Raw genomic sequence first — 17830 nt, 5'->3', positions numbered from 1 at the left:
AGGAAACTATTGCGGTGTGTTGCTGGCTCAGACACATCATGGCTCTCCCAGTTCAACTGATAAAGAAAATCCATAACCTGCAGCAGGTTTGATTTCTCTTTCAAACTTACTTGCTTAAAGACAAGGAAATCTGGGATGGATGGACAGACGGACAGAGATAGATAGATAGATAGATAGATAGATAGATAGATAGATAGATAGATAGATAGATAGATAGATATATAGGCTGTCAGACATAGGTAGCCTGATTGATTCACAATGTGACTTAATATCTGCACCCTTTGATTTAATTTACAGAGTAATTAAATGAGTTTAGGGGGGGAAATAACCAACGCGAAAAACTAAACTTTCAACAAAGGGAAAACTGGCTTTCATTGGAGTAGGCCACTTTGTCGCAGCATTTAAAACGGTAGGAACGCCATCGTGTGGCCAAACTGTGTGAAACATTTCTGTGTCTCATTTACAGTAAACCTACCACTATATTTTCTGTATCCCTCTCTAACATACCCATTATTATTATGCATATTGCATTGCATAAGTGACGGGGAGTGAGTTTCACTGTACCATTGTAGTTGCGTGCCATCTTGTGGCCAAATTGTGCAAAACTTGAGTTGATGTCACTGAAGGACCATGACGTGTTGTCTAATGGTCTGACTGCACTGTAAGCATAGACTACTGCACATACCGGTGTGAATGTGTAAGTGCGAAAAACAAACAAACACAGATTTTTTTTAAAACAGTAATGAGCATGGCCATGTCAGCAGCAGAACTGTAAGAAACATTTGCTCAATACACACTTTTAAACGCAAGAAATAAATCAGACCCATTCTGCTGATGTAGGCTTTGTTTATATTCTCGAAAAGCTACTATAAGAAATAGCCCTTACCTATAGTACAGGGGATATTTGCTAATAGGATCTTCCCAGTAACGGATAAGATACTGCACAATAATAGGTGGTGCATGTGCGGAGGAATTGCACGTTGTGAATGCAGTGTCAGCGACTCTACGTGGCGACGATGGATGCCGGAGGAAGGCGGATTGGCGGAACGTGGAGAGCTCGAGGAGGAGCTGATTTTATCCGGGACACGACACGTCCACGGAATCCACGTGTAGTCCGTCACTGGTGCAAACACACGGGGCTGTGCTGCTCTCCTCAGATTCTGCCGGGGTGGGTTTCATCATGGAGCGACCGCTAACAGCCGCTGCGAAAGGTAACGTTACAGTCGCATTTCTAGCATTGCTGTTACATCCTTACTGTTTGCATTGCTAGTCATTCATTTATTATAATAGCATCTATTAGTAGCCTACAATGCATACAAATAAAATAAAATAAAATAAAAAGGCAAAAGAAGAACAGACTTCATTGTCGCAGTTGGGTCAACAGTCAGATTCTTCATATCCGTGTTTGATTCAAACAGTAACGTTACATTAAATTGCTGTATCATTCTTGGACGATCGATTCCTGTAAAGGGCGTTTTTGCTTTCTTTAATGATTCATGGGTCGTTTCTTTGACCGTCTGGACTGATTGTGGTGACAGGTGTGCCAAAGCGATCCAGTGGAGCAGTTAATATGATCACAACACGGCTTCTGTTCTTGCTCATCCTCCCTTCACTGAGTCTGTGTGCTCCACAAGCCCAGAAAACACTCAGGTAGGCCGCAATAACGCCATGCTTGTGTACTGTTCTGTATTATGACTGTACTATACAGTATCCCCCCAAACACTCACCCACATAATTTTGATTAGGATAGATTTTCCAATTGTAAAACATGTCAAGAATCAGAATCTTGGCATTAAGATGGTGTGAAACATTTGTACATATTTTTTCTTGACATTGGAAATAAATAATAAACGTGGCCCATTTTTCTTCTGTTGTTTATGCTTTGTTCAGTTTTTCTAGCGACGGCATCATTGCACCAGACCTGGCTAATCCTTTTGGGTCAAGCGAAGAAAACCGCAGGTTATCTCTTTTGAATACATCTCCCTGATCTTACTTCACTGTCTGTAAACCTACCTGATCAAACAAGGTAGCACAGTTGCCCCAAGGTTCAGAGTCCATTTTCACATCAGAGATAATGCTGAGATATCCACAGCTGACACACATGCTGAACAAGCAATAGCTATAAAAAAAAAAGAAGTGATACAAACAAAATGCTTTGTTGTGCTTTCCTGCTTATTTAAAAAATGTTGTAACATATTTTCGAGAAAACCTATGCAGTTTTCTATACAATGCATTTTTAGCACAATTATGCCAGTATTTATCTTTAAAGTGTAAATTTGAATGTCTCAACATGGAAAAATACAGAATTAATTCAGACCCATGCTCATTTCCCTATATAAATACTGTAATCATATAAGGCAGAACTAAAGTGGGCAATGATCTTTGATTCTTTATGACAGGCTCCTGCAAAGCTACATCAAGAGCAGCCTAAAGGAAGGACAGAACAGTCCAGAGCTGAACACCAGGGAACAAGGTTAATAGTTCATTGTGAACATGATCTCTCAAAGAACTGCTTTTATTTCATTCCTTTGTGCTTTTGCATAGATTTTCGATTTTCTATTAAGCTAATTCCACTCCCTAGTTCCTGATTCCTGTTGTTGAATGTCAACACATTTCAAGGACTGTGATCTTAAACAGTTAGTTTCATTAAAAATACTTAAGTACAGTACATTTATTTTCCTAGAAGCACAGCAGATGATCTATGTACGTAATGCCATTCATTTATACATTACAGGCACAAAGCTCTCGCTCTCTCTCTCTCTCTCTCTCTCTCTCTATATATATATATATATATAAGTAGTCAACATTTGAAGTTGACCAAAACCTTTCATCAAAGTTCTACATGAATTTTGAACAAGACCCGTTCTTGTCTTAGGACAACTTTTATTAACTTTTATGATCCACTTCAAATGCTGACTACTGTATATGCCTTGCTGTGAAATGTATACATCTATATAGAAAATAAATAATAATAATCATGTGTATATCTCTTTTTTATAAGCTTATTAATGATTTGTTCTCTTGTCGCAGAAGTGTTCTTCCTTTTCTCCTTGTATGACTATGATAGAAGTGGGCAGATGGATGGCCTTGAACTGATGCAACTTCTGACAGATTTCCTGACTTATCATGAAGTTATGCCAAAGTCAACAGATTCTGTGAGTGCTGTTTAGTTTTGTCATAACATTCAAAGTAATCTCTCGAGTTCTTTTACGACTTAAACTCATTTACATTTTAGGTTGTATCTTTGGTGGATTACCTGCTACAAGCTCAGGATCTGAACCAGGATGGACTACTAGCTCCTTCAGAGCTGTTATCATCATCCACGATTGACCATCATCAAGAAAACAATATTGTTCTCCCTGATCCACCAGCTGACGAGGCCTTAAAACAAGAGCAAACACATACGAAATCAGAGGATGGAGATGTAGAAGTCAACCAAGAGTCTGAACGTGGGAATGAGACCCAAGACCCAGCTAAAGAACACACACAGGAAGAGAAGCCTGTAGATCACAACCAGATACCTGAAATGCTGCCTTCAGAAGAGCAGGAGCCGCAAAATGATCATCAGGAGCAGAAGAACATGCCAGTCCATCAGGAGCAACCAGAGATGTAATGCCAAATTAAGCATGAAGTGCAACATTTGACTGATTTTCCTTTTTTAAAGACACCTCTCAAACAGATACAAATCAGCCATATATAGGAAACCCCTCACCTGCTGCATATACAGTACTGTGACTGACACATCATTCATTGCTGGATACTAAAAGTTGTTTTGAAAATCTAAAAACATGTTAATGATCTTTGCATCATTGTACAGTTTGTGAAAACTAAACAGAAATTTCCAGAGTTGTGTAATTCAGACACACAACCATCGGTTCATCCTTTTTGTGCCGTTTAAACTATGCAAACTCAGAAAGTAAACTTTAATTTACTTAATTTGATGCAAAAAAAAAAAAAAAAAAAAACTAGTCACAGCCAAGATCTAATAACCATTATTAGGGTTTGTACCCAACTCTTGGCATATTTCTATACTGCACTTTTTTGGGGGGTTAAGTACCTTTGAATTAAACAGTTCCAAATTGAGCTGCTTTCATTTTTCTGCCTCAGTGCAAATGAGGATTTGGATGGACCAGAATAGACTGCTTAAGTGAACAATTTAACAGTGCTTGACCACTTAAAAAAAAATAAAAAAATTTTAAATTAAGCTTAAGTTACACAGTGAAATGCTGTATTGCACTTCCAGAGAGACAAGCTTCACTCATGCCCAATTTCCACTAGAGATTTCTCAGAACCATCAAGCCTCAGCATTGAGAATTTCTATACAATGTGAGAAACCACAATTTGTGTCTGATACTTTCACACTTTCTACCTAGGTGGAAAGAAAACCATTTAAGGATAGAGATGTTGCAAGTGAAAAGCAGTCATGACAAAACCGTTTGGTTTTAATATTTATTACACTTTAGACAAAATGCATTAAAACACAATCAAGTAAAAATCATTCAACCTAAAAAGCAACTTATGTCAAACATACTGAAAATGTGGCTGAGGCATCAAGATGTGCTAAACCTTTATAGACAGTGGTCTAAAACTGACTCCCAATTACCTGGACTACACATTTTGTCGTGCATAAAAATGTCACTCCCCAATTCGAAATAAACACCAAAACATAATCGATTGGGGGTCCCTGTCTAAAAAGACTCTTAATAAAACTCAATCATTGATTAAAAATGCTTATTGTACCATGGCCATGGAAGATGGCAGCCAGCTTAAGTTGAAGACATTCAATGTCCACGTTCTGAACGGTGCGCTCATTTCAGCTCTTGCCATTTTGTAGTTACATTGGGATTCCAGCAACAATTTCAGATTCAATGCCACAGTGGTCCTCGCCTCGGAGAATCTTGAAAAATCCTGAAATGGCGACAAAAGAAAATAGGGCAGATGAAGGAAATGCCTACACGTTGTGTAAAATTAGCTGGGTTACAAACGGCAGACAATAAAATTTGACTTGATGCTAAATAAATGACCCTCACCATTATCACCCCAGTCAGTGTTCCAGGAGTTAGCAGCAAGCCAGTAGGGGACACTTTTCTCCTCTCCCCAGCCCAGGATCTTAATAGCATGACCACCTACTGCAGATCCAGTCATGTGCTGATATACACCTATTTAAAAGAAAAAGAAAATAATTTTAACTGTCCCATGCTGCATTAGTACTCTAGACAGAGACATGAATAGACTGAAACCAACCAGATTTATACAGCAGGAAGTCCTCATACACCGTGAAGGCTGCCTCAACTGGGCCGTTCTTAAAGAGTTCTTGCATAATGGCATTCTGATTAGATGGGACACTATAGGACGTCTTTCCTAGAATGACAAACAAGAACGGCTCAATTCATGAATTCACATCTTGCAGCATTCAAAACATCCTAACTAAACCATCCCATTCAACTAGGAGGCAGAGGCCCACTAGAGCGGCACAGCAAACCTCCAAGGGGGCCTCAAAATGGCCCCCTTTATTCAAAATTTACTTAAGTGAATATGAATGTGTATGAGGTTGAAATGTGACCTGAACCAATTTGTTTCCCTGAGTTCTTACCAAAGTGTTTGTCCTCTTTGTAAGAAGGGCTGTAGCCAGGTTCACAGGACATCTCGCAGTTAGGAGTGTCACCACCCTCTCCGGTACAAGGAGGGCGACTGCCATTCACATGATGCTCACAGGGTTCAATGGTGTATGGACGACAGCCTAAAAATAACTCTTGTTAATACACAGTTGAAGCTCAACAGTTAAAATGCTCACCAAAAAACAAACAAAAGGTAGATACTAACCAATATGGGAGTTATAGAGTCCACCAGTGACCAGACCCTCTGTGCTCCAGTAGTCCCAAGCAGCAGAGGGGTATCCACCATTACATCTGAGATCAAATTATACAAGATGCTAAATCAGTGTTTTATCTAAACACAGCATCAAAACGCAAACATCAAGGCTGGAATACACTACAACCTCTGAACAACTGTTTGCCCCAATTTGCAGTCTGGACAAATCAAGGCTATTTTTGAAGTTAATCCAATTCTTTTGTCATGAGTTTTTGTAACCAGAAAGCCTGGCAGTGTGTAATTTAGTGTATGATACCCAGCTTTTCCTCTGTAACCATTAGCAAAGTCAGTAAGCGTATGATGCCAAAACATGTTTTGAAATTTAAAACATGCAGCGCATTCCAGACTTTATTCAAGAAATGGTATTAACTAAACAGATCTCAGAGTCACTGCAGGATGAAATCAAGCAAATGGTTTGATGAGTCTTGTTCTTGTCTAATAGATTGGCACGAGCCCACACTAACTTACCCCATGCCACAGCTTTCACAGCAGGTAAGCAGGTCCTGAGAAGAGATCTCCACACTCACTTTGGCATTGCTGTGGATACATACTCTGTCAGAAATGGCTTCAGCAGCCCCAAATGCCTGTGTAAAACAATGGAACCATGAGTAAAAACATGAAACGAACACAAATTGCAATCCAAACTCATACTGTGTGCACCAGAGAGAAGACCCTCACCCAGCATGAACCACAAGAACCCTGGTCTCGGATCTCTTTAAGAGTGGGGCAGTTGGGCCACTGATCTCTGGCATCAAAGTTAGCGGGGAGCCTGAGTTTACCCGCATACTGTGACCTGGTTAAAAACAAAGCAAACTCTGTTATATACTAGACCTAAAAGGCAGAACTGAAAAAAATAGGTATGAGGAAACCTACATAAAGCACGAAGACACATGACAAAGTAGTCATATGTACAAGACTGCCAAGATAACAAGATGCACTTCCTCTATGAAACTCCCCAATCATTTCTTTTCTCACACCACATTCAATTGCACTCACATGACAGGGAGCCTGGGTCCTTTCAGAAAAGTCCCACACAACCTCTTCGCATAGCCGTAGTCAACATCACGGAAGTTGTGTCCAGCCTACAGGGGAGAACACCAGACTCTTGCATTTTAAATTAAGAAGAGCAATCAAGAAGCATACAAGAAAACAGCATTACAAATAGTTTCTCAATACCAGCTCAGTCATCCTCGCTAGAACGCAATTTAGAGCATCAGAATAGAACACCATCTTACCATCCAAGTAGTGTTTGCTTTATTGATGAAATTGACCATCTCATGGGACAGGGGAGCGAGGCGAGGTCTAGCCCAGCTAACTGAAAGGGCCGAGATCACGCACAGGAAAGCCAGTCGCCACATTCTGAAAACAAGAAAACTCAATCAATCCCACTTGAAATCACGCAAGGTTTAAGCCTAGACCAAGACTAAAATGCATGTTTGAGCAGTTTTAACAGAGCAACTTATACTGACATATCTTAATATTGTTTTGTCTCAAGACGTACAACAGTAATGTTTTTTTTTTATACATCAGTATATTTGATATGGCACTTTTATAAAAGCTACTTAAATGTCCTAATTGAACTAAGGCCTAATTCTGGCTTACTCTAAGCCCTCTCTGTGAAACCAGGCCATAGTCTGAAACACCAAAGAGTCAAGTGGCACATCAAGGTCACTTAAATCTTCAGATGAATCGGCTCACTGACTGCCTACAGTAGTGTCATCTTTAGGCTGCAGTCATGCAAAAGTGAAAGCTCAAGACATTTAAGATGTACATGCTTAACCTCTTAATGGTTATGGAACAAGACAAACAAGCCTTAATCAACTAGGCTACTTGGGTAAGAGGTTTGTGTTTTAGACACTTTAATTAGAAAAGGGGCATCCACCTCAGTGGTTTAGCAGTAGTTAAGGAACTAATAAACATCACATTAAGACGCAATTTTGAAAAATCTGTAGATGCAATAAGAGTCTTAGCGAAAAGTCATGACAAATATCCACATGTTGGGTTGCACTTCCTCAAATAGTCATATGATGACATCAAGTGTGCGTGAGTCAGCGCAATTTACAGGAACAACTTGCAGAAAAGAACAGAAAACCCAGCCTACATCGACCCCATACCCAGGGGTAATCTGGATTACTCAAGTAGTCAAAAATGAGGGATACGAACACAGTCTGAAGCCAAAATGCAAATATTAAATATTGTTCGCTGCATTTGGGGGTTGCCATTTAAGATAAGTGCAAGACCATTAACTGCCTGATGCTGTTCGTGCTTGAAACATAATATTGTCTCTGTAAGTAAACTATCAGTGTAATGTCAACTTGAGCTACAGAAACATTCCCATGCGTTTAAAGACAAGCTCTGGTTTCTATTCCTCATACTTTCGTTTTTAACTGCAGGCCTTGTTTACATAAGCCAACAGTTAATACATATTTTAAGGTCAAATGAAGCCTGTAAGCATTGAGCTTACATTTGATAGCAGGAAGCGCCGTTGCACAGATAAAGATGAAGTCACTCCCTGATAAACGTTGTTTTGAACAATAATTTTCGTTTGATAAGTTATCATACGCTGCTATATCACCATGACCTTTTTGAATATCTCTTTGGAATTCAAATTAAAGAAAACATATCTAGTCTCATGATTTAAATGCAGACTTGAGCAATATAACGGTCTTACCTGTCGTTTTTCTGCTGACAGTTGTGCTGTTAGAAAGTGTGTCTCGCTCCCCAAAACTTCCACTGGGCGGAAATCAACAAAAGACGAAGAACACGCCGATGGCTATATAAAGCAACGACAGATCACGTGGTGATAAGTCATGTGCTCGTGGGTCTGCTGACTCTGACGTGATCAAATCAGTTTACATCACAGTACTGTTTGTTTGTTACATTTCATATGTAAATGTGATGAATAGTATGGAAACCAATTTCCACCACATAAGAAGAAAATCATGCTTGGTAAGTCATGATATAAAAAGTCATAATTATGTCATAAAAGTCCTAACATCAAGGTTTTCGATTTTCTGTCATAATTTTGACAGATCTCATAATGTCACAAATATGACTTTGATATCATAATTTCTAATTTCGATTTATTATCTCATAATTATTCATGCCACTTTTATCTAATAATTATTTTCTTTCTCTCATTATTTTGAAGTCATACATGGAAGCTTGTTTCCGCCACAGGATAAAAAAATAAAAAAAGGTAATTGCGACTTTTTGTCTCACAATTCTGACTTTTTTTCCTCGCAATTGTGAGTTTACATCTTGCAATTCTGACTTTTTATCTCAGAGTTTTTAAAGTCAGAATTGTGAGATAAACTCGCAATTCTGGAAAAAAAAAAAATAAGAAAAGAATATTCCCCAGAATTGGACATAACTTGCAATTGCGAGTTTACATCTCACAATTCTGAGAAAAAAGTCAGAAGAGATATAAATTCGCAATCGCGAGAAAAAACTTTAGAATTGTGTAGATTCTCGCTATTCTGCCTTTTTCTTGCAATTCTGAAGGTTTCTCGCAATTGCGAGTTTATATCTTGCAATTCTGACTTCTTTTCTCAGAATTGTGAGATAAAAACTGTGAGAAATAAACTGACTTTATAACTTGCAATTGCAAGTTTATATCACTATATGTATATTGCTATATGTAATATAGCAATCGCGTGTTATAAAGTCGCGAGTTAAAGTCAGAATTGTGAGATATAAACTATGAGAAATAAACTGACTTTATAACTTGCAATTGCAAGTTTATATCACACAATTCTGACTTTAACTCGCGACTTTATAACATGCAATTGCTATATTACACAATTCTGAATTTATGTGAACTCAATAGCAAGAAAAAAAAAAGTCATAATTGTGAGATAAAAAGTCACAATTAGCCTACTTTTTATTTTATGGCGAATATAAGCTACCATACATAGGCCTGCACGTGTCTAAATATTAATTAAACCTTTTTGAGATTTAGATTATTTAGAGTTTTTTATGTCTGATATTTTTCCAGTTGTGTTTTACAATTTAGTGTATCAAGTAGTATTTTGTGTTAATTACATGAACTAAGCTGTTTTGAACATTTATTATGTCTATGGTTTTGAACTATTTAATATTTGCTCGGTGGGTGACGTCACATTGAGCGGCAGCCTCCAAAAACTGACCAGAAAGACTCGACTCACTGGAATCACACAAAGCGCCCCCTATTCAGCGCAGAAGAGTCCTTGAATAACGGAATACCACCAACTTAGAAAAAAGACAGTAGTGCAACGATGCAGAATCTAAAGGGAAGTGCAGTCACATGGAGTCACGTATGTCTCTACTCTTTTTCAGGAGTCATTGTTTTATTGGAGAAAGCGGCACGTAAGTTATTTTCTGTTTAATCATTCCTTCCCAAACCGCTATCTGTGCTGCTTACTAAACATATTTGGCAGCTGCTTCGGCATGTGGATGTGGGTTCTGCCAGTTCGGACTTGTTTTATTATGAGTTCAGTTTTGTTACTGCACATTATTAACAATGCTGCTATGGTTTCCTCACTGCATTTGAGCGCCTTTTTCATGAATGGCGAGCAGGGGGCGTGTTCTGTCACACAGCTGCTTCATATCAGAGACAGAGCCCGAGAAGAAGAGAAAGAGGGCACCAACAACAAATCAAAATCGAAATGGACTCTGTTGTTTGACTTTTTTTTTTTTTTTTGTCGTTTCTGTCATCAGTTGTTCTGTGTTTCACACACTACCTCTGGATGGGAGAAGAGCTGCTGGCCTGGTTGACACTGGGTCTGTGCTTGCCTTCTGTCACTGCTGTGCAGCTGCTCAGTCTGAGGTGGTACATCACTGATGAGGAAGAAAAATCCAAGCCCTCACTCATCCTTGTGCACTGCCTTCATCTGGGCATCTATCACAGGTCAAAACACTATATCGTTTAGATTCAGAACTGCATTAATTCAGTTATAAAGAGTGAGGTGGAAAACTGTAGTAAATACTGTACTGTACTGTACAATACAATAACTGTATAATGTACTCTATAATCCGGTGAATTCATAAAAAAATGTATAGGTTGATTAATTAATTATATATATATATATATATTTTTTTTCATTGTGACAATATGCTTTTTGACACTTAAAATGTATAATTCACCCAAAAAATTAAATTCTGTCATTAATTAAGGCCTCATTATACTTCTGCGTCGGACCTACGCCGGAGCCTATACGCCGTAGGCAACGTGTTGGTTTTAAAGGCCTCATTATACTTCTGCGTCGGACCTACGCCGGAGCCTATACGCCGTAGGCAACGTGTTGGTTTTAATTTATACTTCTGTGTCGTTGTCCGCGTTGACACGTACCTAGGGAGCGTGTGAAACCCCGAGGGAGGGGTTCTGGCAGACCAATCACAGCGCTTGTGTCCGCATAGAATTGACGCGTTGTTACATTTTTGGAGAGGTGCACGTCAGGGTACGCCGTAGGGTACGCGCGCTACACACAGCCTACGACGTAGCTACAGCGGCAGTTCGACGCAGAAGCATAAAACAGGCTTCATACTTCTGTGTCGTTGTCCGCGTTGACGCGTACCTAGGGAGCGTGTGAAACCCTGAGGGAGGGGTTCTGGCAGACCAATCACAGCGCTTGTGTCCGCGTAGAATTGACGCGTTGTTACATTTTTGGAGAGGTGCACGTCAGGGTACGCCGTAGGGTACGCGCGCTACACACAGCCTACGACGTAGCTACGGCGGCAGTTCGACGCAGAAGCATAAAACAGGCTTTACTCACACTCATGTCGTTTCAAACATGTAAGACTTTCGTTCATCTTTGGAACACAAATGACGATCTTTTTTATGAAATCTGAGAGATTTCTGTCCCTCCATTGACAGTCCACACAACTACCACTTTGACTCTTCGAAAAGTTCATAAAGAGATCATAAAAAGTAATCCATATGAATTGAGGGGTTTAGTCAAAATTTTCTGAAGAGACTCGATCGCTTTATATGATGAACAGATCTAGTTTAGGCTTGTATTTCCCCCCACATCCTCAAATTGTTATTATTATTTATTTTTTTTTGTAATTTCCTTTATTCTCAACTTTCCTTTTCCTTACCGTAATACAGTATTTTTGTACTATATTACGTTAATACAATGATATTTTAAGTTATGTAAGCATAAATAGAACTTTTTTTGAACTATTCATCAAAGAATCCTGGAAAAAAATGTATCATGGTTTCCACAAAAATGTTAAACAACACAACTGGTTTCAACATTGATAATGCTAAAAAATATTTCTTTAGCATCAAATCGTCATAATATAATCATTTCTGAAGAATCATGTGACATTGAAGACTGGAGTAATGATGCTGAAAACTCAGCTTTATCATCACAGGATTACCATTTTTAAATAAAATAGAAAACAGTTTTCAGTTGTACAGTTATGTAATTTCTTATTCCTTTTAATTTTGTGAAATATTACAGTACGTTTGCGTGTTCATGACAGGTGGATTCACCCAATGATATTATTTGTCACACAAAAGGCTGCTGTTGATTTCTAAGATGTGTGTATATGTTTTATATTTGCAGGTTATGGAGCTGCATGAAGTCTCAAGGTGGGCAGCTGAAGTTTGTTGCATTACTAATGCAGCAGGCTGATGTTTCTGCTCTGTGTCTGATCGAGGCCCTGACGCTCAGCCTGCCTCAAAGTCTACTGCAGACCTACAGTTTATTCACCCTTCGCCCCGGCTTTCTGTCACCAGGTATGTGACTTCCCTTTTGGCACGAACAGAACTTGCTTCACGTCAACCGTTTTCGGTGGAAGTAATGAAATAAGTCAGTTTACTGAAATGAAGCAGTCTCAAAATTACGTATGCAGCCAACAAATGTGACCTCCGGAGGACGCAGCCTTTGAAATGAGACACAGCTTTAATCATTTTTGCTGTGCACACTACCAAAAAATAAAATTATGCATTTAGTCCTAGTTCGCTTAGCATTCACACTGTCATTTCTAACAAAGAACCTAAAGATACAAAACAAAATGGATAAGGTCACAACCTGATTGGACAGCTTTTATGACTACATATATTTGAGATGGAACATATCAAACATCTAAAACAATGCTGTGTGCTGTGCTTGTTGTATGTGCGTATATATATGAAGAGACGACTCGACGCGGGCGATGTTTATGCCCTAAATCAATACATGATTAACTAACTGTATTTCTCTATGTACATTTCTGAAATGCACTTTCTGTAAAGCTGCTTTGAAACAATATGTATTGTGAAAAGCGCTATACAAATAAATTTGAATTGAATTGAATTGAATTGAATATATGTGCAGTCAAAACAGTGCCAGGAATTCCTCTATTGCACACAAACAAAGACCTGCTGCAAATGGACGTGGTTCTGATGCCTGGACCAAACTGTAATGATAACATAGCGCATGTGTCGAGAAGAACCTGAAAAAAATTTATTTAATGTTTTATCACAACATTTTTTCGTTTGTCAAATCAGTTTAGATAATTTATGTGGTTCAGATAACATACTATTTTGAGTTTCTGTTTATTAAACCAATCACCTTCATTGTATTAACTCAATTTTTTAATTTCATTGAACTTAAAACTTTATGGCAACCAGGTTTCTTTTTTTTCAAAGCTAAACCAACAATATTTTTTTACAGTGCAGGTATCCTTGAGCATTCTGTCCTCTTAGGGTCACATCTTCTCATGTGAAAAAAAAAATAAAAAAAAAAATAAATGAAAAAATAAATCTAAACTAACAACAGTTACTAAAAAACGAACTAAAATAAAATAATAATTATCAAAAAATAAATAATCTGAATAATCTGAATAATCAAAAAACAGTTACTTGAGCATTCTGTCCTCTTAGGGTCACATCTTCTCATGTGAAAAAAAAAAAAAAAATCAAATAAATGAAAAAATAAATCTAAACTAACAACAGTTACTAAAAAACGAACTAAAATAAAATAATAATTATCAAAAAATAAATAATCTGAAAAATATGAGCTGTGTGGCTGTTCAGGGAAACACCTGTAGATGGCGCATAATCATCGTCATATTCGGGAATCTTCACTTGAAGTGGAGAGGGAAATTTACCCACCTGACATGCGCATCACCACAGTATCAACGCATGACATGCACACTTATTCAAATGTACCGCACTAACAGAGCAATCGCACCAGAGTTCGTTTTAATCGAATCAAACCTGCCAAGTGTGAACATAAACTGTTTATTCCCTGAACCTCTTTCTACAGTGGTCTTATGTGTCGGGCTGAGTCTGCTGAATGTGTCCTGGTTTCTGGTCCTGTTCAGCCGTTCATGCTTTCTGCTTCGTCCTGGTCACCTGCACATGACTCCTGCTGCAATGCTGTGCCAGCTCGTATGGAGAGGGGGCATGTTGGGCGCCAGGGTGGCCAGCCTCATGTTCTTCTGCAGCACGTTTCACTGGTGGTTCTCTGGAGTCGTGGGTGAGTCAAGCCTTGTGTCAAATCCTTACACATAAAAGTCTTCACAGTTAGTTTGCGTGACAGTCTTGAGGGCTTTAAGGTAATTTGTCATTGCCCAACTCTTACCTGGAAAAGGATGATTTGTTAATAAATGGCTGCTTTGTGATTGTCTTTTTAAATCGCTGCTCAGGTTTCCACTGGCTCATTATGACATTCTGGCAAGTGTCCCAGCAGACAGACATCTGCATTAACCGGAGTTCCTGGCGTCTCTTCAACTTCATCTTAGGGGCTCTGCACATTTTCCTGTTTTTTAACGTTAAAGACGGTCCCTCGCGGTACCGCATGACTGGGTTCTATTTGGTAGGTTTCTCTGCACAGCAGTGTTATTTTACACTTACACTTTACTGCATTAGTCGTATAATATTTATTAAATATAATTTGAATTAGCTTTTATTGTTATATATTCAGTTTGGATTTTACTTTTAATTATTTTTTGTGCTTTTGTAAAAAATTGTACTTTTTTTTTTTTTTTTTTTTTTTTAGAACTTTTGATTCGGTTTTTCATCTAATATATAATAATCTATTTAATTTCATTAATATTTTTGTTCAATTTAAAACATGTCATAAAAAAAGGATTAAAAATGTAAAAAAATTGTAATTTTTAATTACATTTTTAATAGTCTTAATTTTAGTAACAATAAAACACTGCTCCTCTGTCAGTAATAAATGTGAATAGGGAAATCAACAGAATATTGTAACATTGTGCAAAATATTTGGAAAACCGTCTGGACTGTTTGTGTCCAGATTGTGTGAAATGCTGCAAGGTTGTGTTGACTTTTATGCTGATGACCATTTTAGATGTAGTGAATCTTCTCTCAAGAATAATAGCTTTGTTAACATCTTTGTTTTTTTTATTGTTTATTGATTGATTTTACAGTTAATGTTGCTGGAGAACACGTTCCTTCTGCTTCTGGCGTCAGACTCGCTCACTGGGCCTTCATGGGACAGCATGAGTATTCCTGTGGCTGTCTTATGCAGCTTCTTTATCGGTAAACATTATGGATTCACTGATATTAAAAAATTCTGATACTGATAATTATTTTCATGTTATGGCCAATAACCTTTAAATGGCCATTATTCAAATGTTATACTATTTTGTCTAATTAAATTAAAAATAAAACTCTAAAAACTAAAATCAGTTACAAGTGAATTTAGGCATCACAACCATATTATGAACAATATGAAAAAAGATTTACTAAAGATTATATTTAACATTGTTATTAAATTATTAGTGTTTTTAAAGATCGCCGTTAGATGACAGCAAGGTGATCTGGATAGAAAAATAGGGGAAATGAGCATGTACGATTAAATAAAATATATATATATATATTTACATTTGCCACTTTCTTTAGTATATTTTGCATTCCTAGAAATCACTTTTTCTTATAAAAACATAAAAAGCTCACATAGTGTAATGTAACATGTTGCAAATTACAATTATAATGTTCTCTGGTCTCTGTTTTTCTAGGTGTCATTTTTGTGGTTCTTTACTACCGATTTCTTCATCCAAAATCCACTGAGATCCTCCAGAGTCTGAGACTCCAAATGAGCTTGACAACTATTGACCGAACAACGGATGGACACTGCAAAGACACAACAGTTGAATCGTCCACACACAATCATGGCACTTTCTCAGTGACCGGTTTTGCTCCTGCGAAGGATGCAGGAGGCTGTTCTGTTCAGCCTCTAGAGGGCGGTTGGCACCATCATCGTATGTTAATACACCTGGCTCTCAAAACTGGAAACACAGACAAGATCAACTGCCTGTATGGAGACAGAGGGCTTTCATTCTTCCTGGGGAATGATGATGCACCCGACACGGATGCTGAAGGGAACCCTTGTAACCAGCCGTCAGTGGAAGCAGGCGAACGATCTGAAAGCTGTCCGGTTGAAAACAGAGAGGGATTTTCTGGTGCTGAAGTCGGACAGCAGTCTCCAGAGAAGGGTGCGGTGTATAACACCTGTCCCGCAGAGTGTAGTAGTACTGTTTACTTTAGTGCGGAACCCCACTCCTCCTATAGTGTCAGCGATTCTTCCTTAGATAAAGAGTATATGGCTGTGATCAGTCCCATTATGAATGGAGCTGAACTGATCTTGACTGCTAAACAGCTGTTGAACAGGAACCCATGTTATACCTCAACTCCAATGCAAGACCTCAAAACAATGCACAGTACAAGTCCTCGATTAGCAGGGGCTCGAAGACAGGTACAGTTTTAATATTAAAACTGGCATACCATAAAAAAAATTGAATTATTTGGGATAAAGCTAGTAAACATCTGTTTATTATTAGCACATATTAACCACTAGCTGCAGGTTATCTTTATCTGCAGTTTGTTACCATTAGTTATAAGCTTAGTGAATTAAAATCAGTTTACATTTATTACTATTAAGTTACATGGACAAATTTTACTTGCTGCTCTTTTTTTGTCTGTTGTACCATAATGTTTGATACATTTCTATGGGGGGGGGGGGGGTCATCTAATTTTATATTTCATGTATATTTTATATTTTGTATCATTTCTATATCTATATTTTATCAGGTATAATGTAGATTGTTGTGTTTTTGGTTAATCTGTGGAGACAAAAAGTTTGTTTTAATATAATTTTATAGTTCATTGTCAAAATAAGTATTTATAAAATTGGTTAAAGGTACTCTATATGTAACTTTTTTGTTGTTGTTGTTCAAGATTAACATTTAAATAATGAGTCAATCAATCATTCTTTCAAAACATGTTTTGTCTCAGCCTGATTCTATGGTAAGGCATTTAATATAAATGTTTAATTATTTGACCTGACGGGATGGTTTTCGCGGGAAACTGCGTGCGTGTATGGTGTGGGGAGTGGCATAGGTTCACAACGAGCGAGAAAAAGCTTGACAGGGAACACGCTAAATCTCGAACTTCCGGGAATCACCCGTTTAAAATAAACGCAGAACAGATGAGAGTCTTCTGTCAAATAGAGAACTCAATCTGAGGGACAGTAGTAATTAAAAGAGATTTTTTGGCTGAGGGATTTGAAATGTTCCAAAGGCAACGATGACAAAGATGGCGTTTTTGTTACTCAACAGGTAAGGTATTTTATTGAACAGATGTATTGCCATATTTAGCTCTCTAACAGAGTTCAGGCATTATCTATTGTGAGGGGTCATTTTATTACGGTTGTAGCGCTGTGGCTGGAATTTTATTTTCAAGGTAAGTTACCATGTCTATTAATAGGTATAGCTACATTAACTCTTCAGCTAGTCAGCTTGAGATCGTTTCCATCTTAAGCCAAGTAGGCTAGTGAATGTTTTGTGAGCAGTAGGATAACCATATCCATCTGCACAGTCACAGAGCAAGAACCATAGGCCAAAACAATGTTCTTCCGCAAAATGTCTGAAGTTATTTTAACCGCTACTAGAGGGCCAAAAGTTAGGTAGTGTAGGCCTACCTTTTAAAACGACTACACATTTGCCTTTTGCTTTTCAGAAC

General features: G+C 38.0%; 3 protein-coding genes across 4 annotated transcripts; 2 read left to right on the top strand and 1 right to left on the bottom strand.

The window, feature by feature from the left end:
* The first annotated feature begins 941 nt into the window (after positions 1 to 941).
* cgref1 (cell growth regulator with EF-hand domain 1) lies at positions 942 to 3968 on the top strand. Of its 2 annotated transcripts, none has more exons than XM_084392895.1 (6): positions 942 to 1211; positions 1539 to 1650; positions 1891 to 1959; positions 2400 to 2473; positions 3034 to 3155; positions 3236 to 3968. In XM_084392895.1, the coding sequence occupies exons 1-6, from the start codon at positions 1181 to 1183 to the stop codon at positions 3611 to 3613; spliced, it is 786 nt and encodes a 261-aa protein (XP_084249021.1). In that variant the 5' UTR covers positions 942 to 1180; the 3' UTR covers positions 3614 to 3968. The 2 variants fall into 2 exon arrangements, with proteins under 2 accessions (XP_084249021.1, XP_084249020.1); XM_084392894.1 differs by having other exon boundaries at positions 3031 to 3155.
* A 467-nt stretch (positions 3969 to 4435) lies between these two features.
* ctsba (cathepsin Ba) lies at positions 4436 to 8700 on the bottom strand. The gene is made up of 10 exons (XM_084392893.1): positions 8543 to 8700; positions 7107 to 7230; positions 6868 to 6953; positions 6550 to 6664; positions 6340 to 6455; positions 5824 to 5909; positions 5594 to 5740; positions 5245 to 5361; positions 5031 to 5159; positions 4436 to 4908 (listed from the first exon to the last, which is right to left on the bottom strand). Exons 2-10 carry the CDS (start codon positions 7227 to 7229, stop codon positions 4835 to 4837), a joined length of 993 nt encoding a protein of 330 aa, XP_084249019.1. The 5' UTR covers position 7230; positions 8543 to 8700; the 3' UTR covers positions 4436 to 4834.
* A 1290-nt stretch (positions 8701 to 9990) lies between these two features.
* Positions 9991 to 17085, top strand: xkr5b (XK related 5b). The gene is made up of 7 exons (XM_084394330.1): positions 9991 to 10218; positions 10570 to 10759; positions 12423 to 12595; positions 14109 to 14321; positions 14491 to 14660; positions 15238 to 15349; positions 15829 to 17085. The coding sequence occupies exons 1-7, from the start codon at positions 10128 to 10130 to the stop codon at positions 16575 to 16577; spliced, it is 1698 nt and encodes a 565-aa protein (XP_084250456.1). The 5' UTR covers positions 9991 to 10127; the 3' UTR covers positions 16578 to 17085.
* Positions 17086 to 17830: the final 745 nt, after the last annotated feature.

Source organism: Rutilus rutilus (assembly GCF_951802725.1).
Source record: "Rutilus rutilus genome assembly, chromosome: 21".
NCBI lineage: Eukaryota > Metazoa > Chordata > Actinopteri > Cypriniformes > Leuciscidae > Rutilus > Rutilus rutilus.
This window is presented reverse-complemented; position numbering and strand designations above follow the sequence as displayed.

Coding starts and splice junctions, on each gene's coding strand:
- ctsba (XM_084392893.1), bottom strand. CDS start 7,229: ATGTGGCGACTGGCTTTCCTGTGCGTGATCTCGGCCCTTTCAGTTAGC. Junction 6,456..6,549: donor GTTCTTGTGGTTCATGCTGG/GTGAGGGTCTTC, acceptor TGTTTTACACAG/GCATTTGGGGCTGCTGAAGC. Junction 5,741..5,823: donor ACTCTATAACTCCCATATTG/GTTAGTATCTAC, acceptor AGTTATTTTTAG/GCTGTCGTCCATACACCATT.
- xkr5b (XM_084394330.1), top strand. CDS start 10,128: ATGCAGAATCTAAAGGGAAGTGCAGTCACATGGAGTCACGTATGTCTC. Junction 10,219..10,569: donor TTTATTGGAGAAAGCGGCAC/GTAAGTTATTTT, acceptor TTCTGTCATCAG/TTGTTCTGTGTTTCACACAC. Junction 14,661..15,237: donor GCATGACTGGGTTCTATTTG/GTAGGTTTCTCT, acceptor TTGATTTTACAG/TTAATGTTGCTGGAGAACAC.
- cgref1 (XM_084392894.1), top strand. CDS start 1,181: ATGGAGCGACCGCTAACAGCCGCTGCGAAAG. Junction 1,212..1,538: donor GCTAACAGCCGCTGCGAAAG/GTAACGTTACAG, acceptor TTGTGGTGACAG/GTGTGCCAAAGCGATCCAGT. Junction 3,156..3,235: donor TGCCAAAGTCAACAGATTCT/GTGAGTGCTGTT, acceptor TTTACATTTTAG/GTTGTATCTTTGGTGGATTA.